Consider the following 14,431-nt stretch of genomic DNA (forward strand, 5'->3'; position numbering starts at 1 on the left):
AGACTGCCTGTCTCAGATAGAGATACAAGAAGGGGGTCAATATAATTAGTGAAAGATTTAAATATAAAAGGAGGACATGATTGGTACATATGAAAAAAAACAGACTGATTTTCGAGGGATATGTCTGAATGTCTGTGTATTGATGGAGCATGTCAAAGTCTTTGTATACTTTAAGCTTTACTACTTCAGAAGAATAAAGGATAAAATCTTATAAGCAAGCTTGACGTTTAATGATATATATTCATTTCATGTTTATTTTAGATCTATGATTTTAGTCCTTCTGAAGATATTAAAGGCTGACTGAAACACAAAATTTTCTATTTTAACATTCACAAAACTAAGTAAATGAGAAAAATCTTTAAGTTTTACATGTGAGTTAGTATAAGGCAAAATCATTCTGTAGATAAGATGAATTTGAGGACATAGGTGACCTAAGAGTGTAAATGTCTGGGTATAAGCAAGAATTGCAGGCAGTATGTGGAGACTTTCAAGGTATGGAATTGGTGGAATGCATACAAGTCAAGGACTCCAATAGTAAAGAGAGACTCAGGTAAAACCTGGATCACAGAACAAACAGGAAGGTCCCCCAAGTAATACCTACTATGAGGAAAGGGTAGAGTGAGAATGGAACATCAGGCCTGGGCAGGGGGAACTGCTGGTTGGTGGGTGGGGAAGGAAGGGACTGTGGGCACACCCTCCTCAGACACTCAGAACCCTTTGTGACTCTTCCATGCTCTGTGATGCAGGCCTGGGACTATAGGCAAGCCCAGGCAGCCTCAGAGCTCAGATGCCTCAGGCAATCGTGCGATTCAGATGATGGAGAATCTTTTCTCTTTTCTGGAAAGCAATACTGGGCTATGGCTGAGCCCTGCCCTAGAGTTTTTGGATACTGTCCCCAGCAGCATCTTTATAGCTGGGGTGGTATTGCTCCTTCTGCACCTGTGCTACCTGGTGTTGAGAGTGTTTTTACCCACACTCTGGAAAAAAACCGACATCCCAAAGGTAGGGATTCACCCCAGAGGTTGTTCTTGTCTTCCCATTTCCATTCTCACATTGGTAAATGAGTTGGGTTGGTTCAGAGAGGCACGTGAGGTGGGAAGTTGGAGGAGAGGATAAAACTTCACTCTTCAGGGGAAGAGATAAGGGGTCCAGGGAGGATCAAGGCTTCCAACTGAAGCCCACAGATTATTTTGGGGTTGTGGTGGGGTTTCCAGGAGAAAATGCCAAACAGTAACCTGGGATCCGGATTGACATCATTACTTATCATGGGTTCTCAGAAGAAGAGTCTCTCCTGACACTTGATCCTCAGCCCCATTCCCATCTCACCTAATCCACATCAAGCCTTCCTTCATGCTGGGCTGGTCAGGAGAGCAGTGCTGACATCTGAGGGCCTCTGATCAGAACCTGCAGGCTTAGCTCTGTCTCCAGGACATAGGGTCCTCTGGGGGAGGACAGATGTGACTGTTGGCTCAGATTCTATGGTCTCCTTCAGCAGAGGACATCTGACAGAGAATGTCAGTCAGAATGTGGAGCTCACAGGCAAAATGCTTTCTTAAGCTTTCTAAAGAAGGAAAATTGAAAATACTGTATTACTCTTGCTGGGGTCCAGCCCTAGCAGCAGTTGGGGGTCCAGGGTGGATGGGAGGTGTCGGCACGGTGGAGAAACAGCACACAGAGACACCAAGTGTTCTGAGGCTGAGTCTGAATCTTTATTGTTCACAGAGTCTTTTTATGTTTTCTCTTTAGTATTGATTACATCATTTCATGGTTAATACCAGGAAAAATTAAGTAAAAAATCTTCAAGAGTATAATCAATGATCTTATTCAAGAAACATGTTTTTACTGTGTAATAGCTTAAATGAAAAGAAAAACAGTTCCCAGCAAGGAATAGGGGACCATGCTCCGTTTAATTTTAATTTCCCTGAAAGAATAGGACATTAAGTTTCTGTAGAAGTTACCCCTTCCAAGAACTCTAATGTTAGTTAATAACAATGGAAATTTTTTGTTATTACTAACAGAGAATAGAGGAATCAGGGTATAGTTGATATTTATTCTATTTCATGAACTCAATGGCAGACTAAAACTGTAACTAGACATAGGAAGAATACAAATCATACTTATGATTAACCTATTTATTTATTGAGTGGGGAAAATATCCTTAAACTTAATCATAAACACTAAGAAAGCAGTGAAGACCAAACACCACATCAAAGCTCAGAGGAATACACTCTCATATATAACTTTTAGAGACTCTGTATACTAAAAGAAATCACAGGCTCCTTACAAATTTGAGCAAATCATAATAGCTTATTTATGATTTCATCTAAGTATTAAACTTCATTGTATGTTATGTTGTGTCCCAACACCATATTGATTATTAGCAATAAAAGAAACTGCATATGGAGACAAGCCACACCCATGGCCCCCAACAGGGAGGATGATCCTTCAACAGAACCGTGTCAAGAGTTGGAGTGGTAGGAAATAGATGTGGAATACTCTAAAAAGTTAAATGTAGTAACAAATCTCTGTTAATTAAGTGTAGAGTAATAATAATCATGGATAATGGATATCTGAGCTTCTTAGAAGGAGGAACAGTTGAAGGGAGTCCCAGCCCCTCATTTTATTATTATTTTTGTTCTCAGAAAAAGAGCAGAGTCAAGAAGAGAAGAAGTGGAACATTTAAAGGTATGTTTCTTCCTATTTGACCTGAACACTCTAACACTTCACATCGCTTCCACGAGGCCTCAGGCCCAGGATCTCTGAGGATGTCAGGTTCTAGCCACAGTCTCTCTCAGGAAACAGAACCTCAGAGGAGAGGCTCAGGACACAGTGGGACCTTAGACACTGCTCAGAGGGTCTGCTGTGCCCTCCTGGGAACAGTGATGGAATGACAGTGCTGCTCAATGGTGCTGCTCAATAGGTGACCAGGTGAGAGGTTGAGGAAGGACGTGCTTGGTTTGAAGTCAGAACTTTTCCCCTGACATTGTGGAAATTTACTTTATTTCCTGGGTAATCAGACCCATCTCTGAAGAAACTGCTGACTTCAGTGCTTTCCCTGCTGGTTTGGAGCCTCTAACGAGATTACATGTGTGAAGAACTTCATCACTGAAGCCACAGGCATGAAAGCTTCTTAATATTATTGTTCACAGTTTGACTTTGTCTACAGATTCTAGGGGGTTTCCAACCTGGATATTAATAAGCATTTCTATAAAATGACCCCTGTGTGTTTCTATCTTCATCGCGTATAACCCAGTGTCCTGGTTTTCCAGATCAGAGAACTCTCCAGAGAGAACCAAACGAGTGGAAGAAGCTGCTTTCTGTTTTGACAAGGTGATGAGTCATTTCTCCCCTTCTTTCCTGGTCCCTTTCTCCCATGTTCTGTGCATTCCCCAGGGATTCAGTGCAGCTTGCCCTTCGCACAGGGAGGGGGAGCCAGAGCAACAGGTGTGGAGTGAAGGCCTTGGGAGGGGCTGGAGCTGTTGTGAGGTGGTGGATGTGGGCAATGTGAAGGAGTAGGAGGCTTCAGGTGACCCCCACACCAGCAGAACTGCAGACCTCCTTTCCCTGTGCTGGTCCAGGTTACAGCTTTGCACTCTGTGTCTCTTACAGCCCCCAGGGCCAGCATCATGATGTTGCCTCCTTGCAGCAACTGTTAAATCCAGACATCCTCTGTGAGATGGTTAATATGTCAATGGCTGAGGTCAGTCAACTACTACCTCTGGCATCCTTGCAAAATGTTGCACCCACTCAGACTCCTTTGGAATCCACAGCTTATGTGAGAGAATCGTCACCTTCCAAGACCCCCAGTCTCTCCTCAGTCCCTCCAGAGGAACTGTTGCCAGCCCCTCTGCCTAAGCTTTCTCCACCTGCCCCGTTCCCTCTCTCACCTAACAAGGTCACCCCCTCAGCTGACCTACTCTCACCCTCCCCATTGGGTGACTCTCTGCCACCAGTGCCTCTGCCTCCCTTGGATTCCCCAGCGCCTCTGCCTCCCTTGGATTCCCCAGTGCCTCTGCCTCCCTTGGATTCCAAGTCCCCAGGGGTACCATTCCCACCCTCACCACCTTCCCTTCCCCCTCCCACACCTCATCACACTCAGAAAGCAGGAACTCTTCTCCCACAAGACGCCACTCTGTCTGTGGTGAGCAGTCCTGCTGGCTTGTCCACTTCTGTCCCACCAAGAGGCATGGGCCATTCCAGCACAGAGCCTCCTGCCAAGAACGTGCTCACTTCCAGTTTGGCAAAAGATGGTGTGAAACAGTCCTTTCTCGCCCTCCATTCTGAGAACTTATCTGGGGGAGACACTGCAGCCTACCTTGTAGAGACTTCTAACATCTGGTTTCTGCCCCCTGCTGTTCTGACATGCCTGGAGAGACAAATCAAAAAGAGGGGTGATCTCCTCATGTGGAAAGAAAAGGGAAAGAAAGCAGAATCTTTTCCAAAACAACATAAGCCAAACTACCAACTATTTTCTTCAGGGAAAAGGTCAGGGTCAATTGCTGATCAGCATGACTCAGCCCTCTCCCTTCCTTTATGGAGCAGAACAGGTAAATCAGAGGAACCTCAGGTGCATCCGCAGTCCCCGTATCCTGAGAGCACTGAGGACCATTTACAGCAAAAATACACCCAGCTTTTCTGGGGTCTGCCAACTCTATGCCCCAAGTCCCTGAAACCTACTGTACCTTCTTCAGGTGACTGTTCCTCAGCCTTTGTCTGCTTCAATACTGCACCTGACACCTCCACACGCCCCAAATCCCCAGTCCTTCCCCATTCCCCACCTGTGCTCTTGCCTGCGAGCCAACCTCAACCCTTGCCCCAAACCCTTTGCCAGTATCAGTCCCAACATCACTCCGTTGTCCATGTCCAGGCTAAGCTTCGGATTCGGTCCCCACTTCCCATCCTGCTCTCCCCTCCTAAAAAGCAATTTAGGAACTGTGGAGTGTGTTTTCTTGGACCTCAGAACGAGGCGCTAACTCTGGCACCATCTGACATTCGTAAACTGGAATACAATGTGTTACAAAAAACACAGGAAAGTTTATGGGGCTTACCCTCTGTGGTCCGCAAATCCCAGGAGGAATTTTGCCCTCCAGCTCCCAACATTTTGTTGGTCAGCCAGCCCTCCAAGGCTCGTGCTCCAATCTCCATCCTTCTTGGAGATTTTCCCCTTGCAAAAGATGTTCAGAAGAAACTAGACCACCACCTTCGAAAGAGGCGCATCCAACACTTGTGGGGTCTGCCCCGCAGAGTCTATGCATCCCTATCACTGATGCGTCCTCAAGGAGAAATTCCTGAGACCTCTGAGTCAAAGAGCAGTCGTGGCCTCTCAAGAATGTCTTTGGCTAAGAGTCAAAACACCAAAGATATGAATAAGTGGGGCTCGAGTCAACCCAGAAGTCTCCATTACAGGAGCTCAGGAATGGTTCCTCTAGAGATGCGAGTGAGGAAAGGACAGAGAAATAGTACCAAGAGTGACCAAAATTGTCATGTGTCCAGTGACCGAGAGGAGACTCCAGATAATGTTCTGGGGTCTTCCTTAAGGAAAGACCGAGAACGTTACTTGCAGTGTTCATCAGGGAGAACTTCAGGGATCTCAATGGTGAGCCCACTTCAGAAACATCTTGAAAATACCCTGAAAGTCCACCTGAGCAAGAAGTTTGAGGAAATCAGCGAGGGTCATATTCCTGACACTGTACATAGATCATGGCATTCTATCAAGTTCTCAATGCCTGTTACTGAGAAATCCACCAGAAATATGAGACAAAAACCTCTGGCACCATCCAGAAAGGACAGTTTCGTCAATACTACCCAGGATATTTTCTTTCTTGGTCCTGACAAACAGAAGATGTTGGAAGACCATATTACACTCTTTCATAAGAGATTGGCATATGGGCTTCCCATCAGGGTCCAGGAATCCATAGAGATCTTTAGTGACAAAGATTCATCTCATTTCTTTTCCCACTCCAACTTTCCCTCTTGTGCCACCATTATTTCTGGGATAGAGTCTAAACAGAGCATTTCCAAGACCCCTGGAGGAGAATATGATCCTTTTCATGGAGAACAAGTGAAAACCCAAAATTCAGTTCCCATTCTAGTTGATCCTTTCCCTGACACCTCAACCATGGTCAAGAAGGAACAGGGGATCGTGATGCAACCACTCTTGGACATCAAACATGAGCACGTAGAGGATCTTCACAGAGTAAAGGCTAGCAAACCATCTCTTCTGTGTCAGACACACAGCACCATAGGAATAACCAAACCACTTGTAGCAGCCAATAGATGCAGCCCAAAGCTGCCCACGAGGCAAGCCGGGGCTGGATCTCAGCAAACACAGAAGAGAAGGAGTTCCAGTTATAGTGTAGAAATGCCTCAGGGCAAAAGGATGACATGGGGAAGTTCTTCCATGTCTAAGATGTCTGAGAAATCCAGGGAGATGCTGAAGGCACAGGAGCTCTGTGCTTCTCAATCACCACCCACTAGTGTCTTGACAACTAGAATGTCAGAAAGTTCCCCAGTGTCTGATGTGCAAGTAGAAATGGCCCTGACTCCTGAAAATTCCCCAAAAGGAACATCAACAGGGCAAGATCCTGAATTATCAGACCTTAACAGTCCATTGTCTGGTGAGTTAATGGTTGAAATGAAGAAGCGGGAGCATAGCCAGAATCAAGGCCATCGCAGTGACATGACCCTTGTTTCCGATGACTTGACTTCCAAGACCTTCCTTACACATGACCAGGACACTGCCAGTGGCAACATGTCAGTTTCCCAGGTCCTGCATGTCCACCTGGACAGCACACAGACCAGCATGGAGCATGGGCAGGGGCCCTGGCTCCCTGAGCTTGACTTGCACAAGGGCCAAGATAAGAAGTGCCCAGCAGCTGCTAAGAGCATGATCCCTCTGGGACCCAAAACAGATGAGCTTGGTGGAGGGGATGCAGGGTTGGGCACATGCCCACCCAGAAGAAGGAGCCTCCACCCTCAAGATAGGACATTCAAGGGGGCACTTGGGAGCAGGTCCCGCTCAGCCCAGTCACTGAAGGAAGAGCCTGCTCCTGAAAACCTCAGAAACCAGATGAAGTCCTTTTTTCAAAGGTTTTATCCTAGTATAAACGGCAAAGGGCAAGATGGTTCCCTGGAAAAGGGTAGCTCCCCATCATCACCTGTGCAGTCCAGAGACCTAGTCCGAAGGAGAGCTGCCTTTACTGGGAATACTGAAGACCCCAAAATCATGAGAGACAATGAGAAGTTCCGAGCAGGGAAACATGAGCACAGGCAAGTAGCTCATGTCACCTCTCTCCAAGAGCCACATTTGTTCCCCATGAAGTCTGGAAAACTCAGCCCAAGGCAGGATTTGAGGTCCAGGCAGAATCTCTCCAAGTACATCCCTTCCATTGCAAGGCTTCTTGGTCTAAAATAAAAGGGCCAAGTCCTCAAGCCAAGAATCAGGACTTGCTATCTTTTAACGAATAAACAAATTAGAGACTTGAACAGTGAGCCTCCAAACATTGAGGCATTAAGGACTAAAAGCAATTCCCATCCATGTCCCACAAATGTCCCAAGACCCATCCAGTTCTCACCTGTAGGCATCATGTGGGCCAGGTGCCTCTGTCCCTGCCCGTGCTGAAGCCTTGATTATCCCCTAGTTTGTATAGAGAAAATTTTTATCCAGCATTTGCAAGGAAGAATATTTCCTTCCCCCTAATAATTATCCCTAATGGAAATTACTGAATATCCCCAATAAACTTTCTTATAAGAATTTTGTTTTCTTTGTACTGTGTTGGGTGCATGGGTTCTGAGTAACCCATTGGTTGTGTTTAAGGAAAGAGAAAAATCAATTCAGCTCTTGCCTACATTGATTTCTGCAAGGTGATGAGTTCTCTAGAGCTCTTGTTGAAGAAAGTGTACCACCTGCCCCTGAATCCCCTCCCCTCCTTTGTGAAGTTGGAGGAAGTAACTGTTTCCAATCTCTTAGCTTAGCCTTAATGACATTATATGGTAGTCCAAACCTTCTCCCCTCACTGACTGGAAGTAAAGGAAATAAGGCTTGCATACTTGAAGTGACGATCATGGACAGGTACATTTTTAATAATACAGTATCTTAGTCATTTTTCAATAAAAGTCATCACTGACCAGACTCTCACTGGTGGGTGAACCTTTCCTGGGGGCATTTGCTGGCATTGTTGCAATGAATTAAAGCAAGCTAGTGGAAAGTCTGGGAAGAGAGGAGGTGTTGCTTAAGAACCTGTCATGTGGGAATATTAATGTATTTTAGAAGTATGCTGTGACCTCACCATTGAGGTTCCCTTGCTGGAAAATCACCTAAGGCATATGGTTCCCCTCCCTATTTCTTGAGGCTGCCTGGACTAATGATGGTTTTGTAGAGCAAAAGGATCTCTGCTGCTCCTTCCTGCAACTGTCAATCAGGGTAAAATAAACCTGAGAATAAGGAAAAGATGTTAGAGTGAGTGGGAAAAGGAAAGTAAGAAAAACATGCACAGAGGGTAAAGAGTGACATTGTTGGTGGAAGAGAGGTTTACGCTTCATTATCCCCACATCCTGACCCTGTGATTCTGTCAGCACTTCCCTGATGCTCCTCAGGGCACTGCAAATCTTACTGTCATACTGGCAGAAGTAAACATGGGGCTGTTCTTTAGCCGTAGATACCTGCTTTGTTGAATACAGGCATGTCATCCCTTTATGGAAGGTGCCTTCTTCCAGATCTTGCCTGTATGAGGATGAAGGTGCCTCCTTTGATGTTCCTGGAGCCATGATACTTCTCTGAAATCACATTCCGCTCATGATCCCACAGTGAATGCTGAATGTTTACAGATACTTGGGGGCTCACCACAGACCTATATGGAATGCTTTTATTGTTCAAGACTGTAAACACACCTACTCTTAAAGTAGTTGTCTGGAAGAAAGGCAACTCCTCTTACACAGACTGAGTCTTTAAATAGGGTGAATTTCCTAGGGGACATTAGAATAGGTTTTCCAGAAAAAATTGTGAATTATGGTTGGCAAAATCAAAACAAAAACAGATGTTTACCACAGCTTCCTTTTACTCTACCAGAGTATGTTCTTTGTCCAGAGTACGAAGTAGTAATCACTGCTTCAAATGAAGCTTAGAGTTGCAGAAGGCATATATATTTTGTGGAGTCCCTTGGATGGACAGAAGGTGAGGAGTAAGTAAAGGAACTGAATATCCACATGGTGGATAGACTAGTTAATAAACTGGTCTTCGATCCTATATTATCCTACTTAGAATTTTAACCTTCATTCCAGTTTAATTACTGTCTCACTGTAGACCTTATCACCAGAAACACATCTCCATCTGAGGTAATAGAACTATCCCCCTGTCCTTCCGGTTTATGCTCTTAAATTGTCACTTTTTTAAAACTGTTGACAAGTTTTCCACTTCTCATTCTTATCCATGAAGCTCTTCATTCCTTCCCTCTTCATTGCAAAATTATCTATCAAGTAACCAACATTTATAAAACTCTACTCCAATTGAACCTCATTCAATACATTTAATCCTTCTGGTCTGGGAAAATCCTCTCTCTCTGCTTTTCCCATGAATACCTTCCTATAAGTGATTGATCACTACTGGATTAAATCTAACAGGTTTTCTGGAACCCCAGTGAAGTCAGCATTGGCCCCAGTACTATGTGGAAACAATTCACTTATTCACTCCCCAAATAATTATCCTACACTTACTCCCAATGAACAAACCCCATGAAGCTTAGGTCACTATTCCTTAGCCCACTCTCTCTCCCGTGCTACTAACGTCTATTTCAACCCTCTGCACTTTCTTCAAAATGAGATCATCTCTACTTATTGAGTCAATGTTTTGGACTCACATTTCACAGAAGTACTAGAAACCATCAAACAGGAAGTTTGCATCAATAAACATTTAAAAAATACTCTATTTGTACCCCCCTTTTCTTATTTCTTCCTATTATACAAAAATAAATTTCCTTTCAAGGGCCTAACCTGAAAGGAATTCCTGAAGTATCTTTATTGAGGGACAGCTCAACTCCAGTCTTAATGGACTTAACTCATCTTCACCAGCTGTTCTTATTGGCTTCTCCCTCTTGTCATATGGAAATTAACATGTTACTTTTTAAAAACTTTTTATTACAAAAATGTTTAAACATACACAAGAGCAGGTAGATCCACATAACTCTCCCTGTACCTACCACTCATCTTTCATAATTATCTTTATTTGGCATCTGTGATGCACCCCATTTTAACACTATGGAGCAAAATCCATTTAACCATCTTGTCATTCATTTCTTAGATGATAAGCTATGTGTCCTTTGTCAATGTTTTCACATTCTTTGGACAGCACATTTAAGAACAGCACTGGTGATTTAAAAAAAAAAAACAGTAAGCTTTATGGGTTTCGACAATCCATTCTGCTCCTTTATTCAACCCTGAGGAGTCAATTGGGCAAATTCTTCCATATAAAAAGTAATTTTAGAAAACTAAGTATACAATATGTCAGTCCCTTAATCGCATAGTAACTATCACATGAAACAATTATAGGCATAGAAAATTGAACCTCTGGATAAAAACTTGTGATTGCTATATAATTGTTTTCAAATATTTACAAGAAAACAATTATTTTCCTGTCACTCATTTACAATCATTGTTTCCATTTAAATCCAGTAGACCACACGTATTTGTTTATTTCTTCTCCTTCCCCAAATGCCATTTGTAAAGGGTTGTATAACAAGATGTTCAACATCATGAGTCATCAGGAAAATGCAAATTGGAACCATTATGAGATATTTCTTCACACCGCTGGGATGGCTAGTAAGTGTGTGAGAATATGTAGAGAAATCAGAATCTTCATTCATTGCTGGTTGGAATGTAAAGGTGTAATACTTTTGGAAGATAGTCTGTCATTTCTTCAAGATGACCAACAAAACTGCCCCACAACCTAGTAATTCTACTATGTATATTCCTAGGAGAAATGATATAATATGTCCACATAGTAACTTGTGCATGATTGTGCATAGCAGAATTATCCATAATAGTCAAAAAGTGGAAAAAACACAAATATCCATCAACCCATGGACTGATAGACAAAATATGGTATGTCCATTTTATGGAATTTTATTCAGTCACAAAAACAAAGTATTCATACATACTACAATGTGGATGGAATTTGAAAACAAAATTATTGATACTATTGATACATACTAGAACATGGATAGTGATATCCTGACCATGTATTATATGATGCAATTCTTATGAATGTCCAAATTAGGGAGATGAATAGAGACAGAACATAGATTAATGGTCTCCCCAACTCATACATGTACACATACATTCCTGAATATTTGAGAATATATTTCATACATCATGTGCTACACCCTTGAATAGTTCATTATGTGTTTCTTCAGAAAAGAACATACTCAGGGCTCGGGGTGTAGCTCAGTGGTGGAGCGCTTGCCTTGCATGTGTGAGGCCCTGGGTTCAAGCCTCAGCACCACATAAAATTAAAAAAAGATATTGTGTCCACATACAACTAAAAATATTTTTTAAAAAAAGAACATACTCAACTCTCCCTTTCAGTAAATTTAACATGGCATAAAATTTTACACTCATCTCTCATTCATGATCCATACTTGTGAACTCATCCAGTAGCATACACTTTTTACTTATTTTTTTAAATCTCCATCACAAGATGTAGCGTAGAATCCCACATCGCATTTAGTTGTCATCCATGTTTAGTCTCCCTTAATCTAGAACCGTTTTCCAGTTTTCTTTTTTTTACATTAAAGCCAATTTGGAATAATTGCTCTAACGGGTATGTAATCCCTTCTCTCCTGTAAATTTATTGGGCTTATATTCCTCAGACATTGAAAGATGTTTCTGCTTTTGGGAATCCTAGAGACCTCAAGGACTGGGCTCTCAGGGTCAAATTTGTTATAAACAAAAAACAATGTCAGAGATGTGAGGCAATGTGAAGGGATTTTTTGGAACAGAGACCTCCTGTGGTCAAAAAAGGGAGGGAGGGAGGCTTGACGCAGGTCTTGTTTTGGGTGGAGACAATGGAGAAACTGTGTATGCAGGAAAAGACTGGCAAAGACAGGGGCTATCATTACTGGTAAGTCAACATATAGAAAGGAAAAGATTCGGAGCTCCAGTGGCGCAATCGGCTAGCACGCGGTACTTATAAGAAAGGAAAAGACTGGGTTCTGTGGCCAAGGCAGACTCATCAGATTCCATGTGGGAACATAGACAAGCAATGTCAGGAAATGGCACAGGGCTTAATTTTAGTTGTTTGTAATCTAAATAGCAAAGCTATAAGGATTATATATGTGGAACATCTGCCTAACATGGGGAAATAAAACAAATACATATGCACCATTAATAGAAATGGTATCTTGTCTCAAAAATTGTAGAGGAGTCAATATATATTTTGGTGAAAAGAAAATAGGAAAAAAATTCATAGATTTTACTCAAGATTTTATTTCATGGAGGCATTAATATCATAACTGTGATTCGAAGCAAAGGCTTTCCTACATGAATTTCTAATGTGTTCAGTAGAGGTTAAATGACACGACAGAGAAACCTACTATCTAAATCAGGATTGGGACTGCTTGTGTGGTTTGGGATCCAGCATAATTGTTCTGTGAAATCAAGTCAGAAGTAAAAAGTGTTGGGAGAGAGAGGGGATTTGGTAGAGAGAATGAGGAAGCAGCAGGGTAGGGCTGGCCTAGATTTGAGAGCCCTTGGGGAAGAATATCCTAAAAGAGATTCAGGAAGGAAGAACTTCTAAAAGACGTTGAAGCCAGCATGATAATGAACACCTGTCATCCCACTTGGGAGGCTGAGGCAGGAGGATCTCAAGTTCAAAGCCAGCCTCAGCAACTTAGAAAGAACCTAAGCAACTTCATGAGACCCTGTCTCAAATTAAGAAGTAAAAAGAGGATGTGGCTCAGTGGTTCAGATCTCCTGGGTTCAATTCTTGGTGTTAAAAACTAAAATAAAATAAAATACGTTGAAGATGTTTGCCATGGGTATGTTTGCCCTTGTCTCCCTCTTCATCTTGGTTTCTGATCTTTGGTGCGGGGTACTCTGCTCTCTACAGGTTTTCGATAAATATGAATTATTATGAGGAAACATATGAGAAGGTGGTGAGCTCCTGCTGACTGTAGTTCTGCTTTTCTACATATAAACAAAACATGGTGCCTATAGGAACCTGTGTTTGAGAACAGAGGAATCTGGAAGGAGCAAGTCCCTGAGCACATCAAACTTTGAGAGATGGAATGGCATCCAACAAGGGATCATCAAGCAGTAAAATATCTAGGTAGCAGGTGAATAAGCAGAACATTTCAGTGAGGTGAATGTATGGTGGTGTTGGGGGTGGGACAGAGGAATCTAAAGGGTCCCTGGGGGTTGAACAGATCAGCAGGGCTGGGTGATGGGCTGTGGATTCATATCCTATATGTCATCCCCTCCCCCCCTCAAAAACTTCTGGTGTCTTGTGCTAAAGCTCTGTGATGTAGATCTAGAACTGTAGTCTAGAATGTGCATGCTAAATGTGCAGCTGCTGGTAATGTAGGCTGCCTTCTTTGTCTGTGTAGCCTCACTGCAGCACAGCTGAGTTCCAGCTTGACTTCCTGGGTGTTCCTATCCTTAACTTCCCGTGTGGAGTGGGTTCCTCCTCCTGTCTCTTTGCTACCCAAAGATGAATCTATGTATCTCCATATCCTGGAAACAGAGAGACATCAATCAGGTAAATAAATCAGAGCTCTTCAGAGATTTTAGATCTTTCTTCTTCTCTATTATATGCATTTAATGCTATAATTTTTCTACAGATAAATCAGCACTGATTTTTCTATATCCAACATATTTTCATAAGTCATATTTTCACTTCGTTTAGTTTTAACATCTCTTTGATGTTTCTTCTTTGACTGAGTTAATAATATTTTGTTTAATCTCAGAATCTTTTCAGATTTTTCAGTTACCTTTCTGATATTCATTTCTAGTTTAATTTCCTCAAAGTTTAAAAATATACTCTGATTTCTGTTCTTTTATATTTGTTAAGATGTGTGGTGTATGGCTCAGAATGAGTTCTCTCTTGGTAAATGTTCCATGTGAGGTTGAGAAAAAAGTGTATTCTGCTGTTGTTGGGTGAAGGATTAGATAGATGCCAGTGAGATCAAATCGAATGATGGTGCTGTTCAGGTTAACTGTATCCTCACTGATTTCTGCCTTCTGCACTTGTCAATTGCTGATTGAGACTTGTTGAAGTCTCCAACAGTGAATTCATCTGTTTTTGCAATTCTGCCAGTGTTTGCCTCAAAGATTCCAACACTCTGTTGTTGGATGCACACACATTAAAGATTATTATGGCTTCTTGGAGAATCGACTCCTTTGTTATGTAAATGTCCATCTTTTGCCCAGATAATTTGCCTTG

General features: G+C 42.5%; 1 protein-coding gene across 1 annotated transcript in view; it reads left to right on the forward strand.

Annotated features, from left to right (window-relative positions):
• Positions 1 to 443: 443 nt before the first annotated feature.
• Positions 444 to 14,431, forward strand: part of LOC124964168 (spermatogenesis-associated protein 31D4-like) — a 78,432-nt gene continuing 64,444 nt past the window's right edge. Inside the window, exons 1-4 of the mRNA XM_047524034.1 lie at positions 444 to 550; positions 747 to 1,002; positions 3,394 to 3,512; positions 3,610 to 7,269. Of these exons, the coding sequence (XP_047379990.1) occupies positions 444 to 550; positions 747 to 1,002; positions 3,394 to 3,512; positions 3,610 to 7,269 (4,142 nt within the window). The remainder of the gene's footprint in view (positions 551 to 746; positions 1,003 to 3,393; positions 3,513 to 3,609; positions 7,270 to 14,431) is intronic.

The sequence above is a fragment of the Sciurus carolinensis genome, chromosome 14 (assembly GCF_902686445.1).
Source record: "Sciurus carolinensis chromosome 14, mSciCar1.2, whole genome shotgun sequence".
Classification (NCBI taxonomy): Eukaryota; Metazoa; Chordata; class Mammalia; order Rodentia; family Sciuridae; genus Sciurus; species Sciurus carolinensis.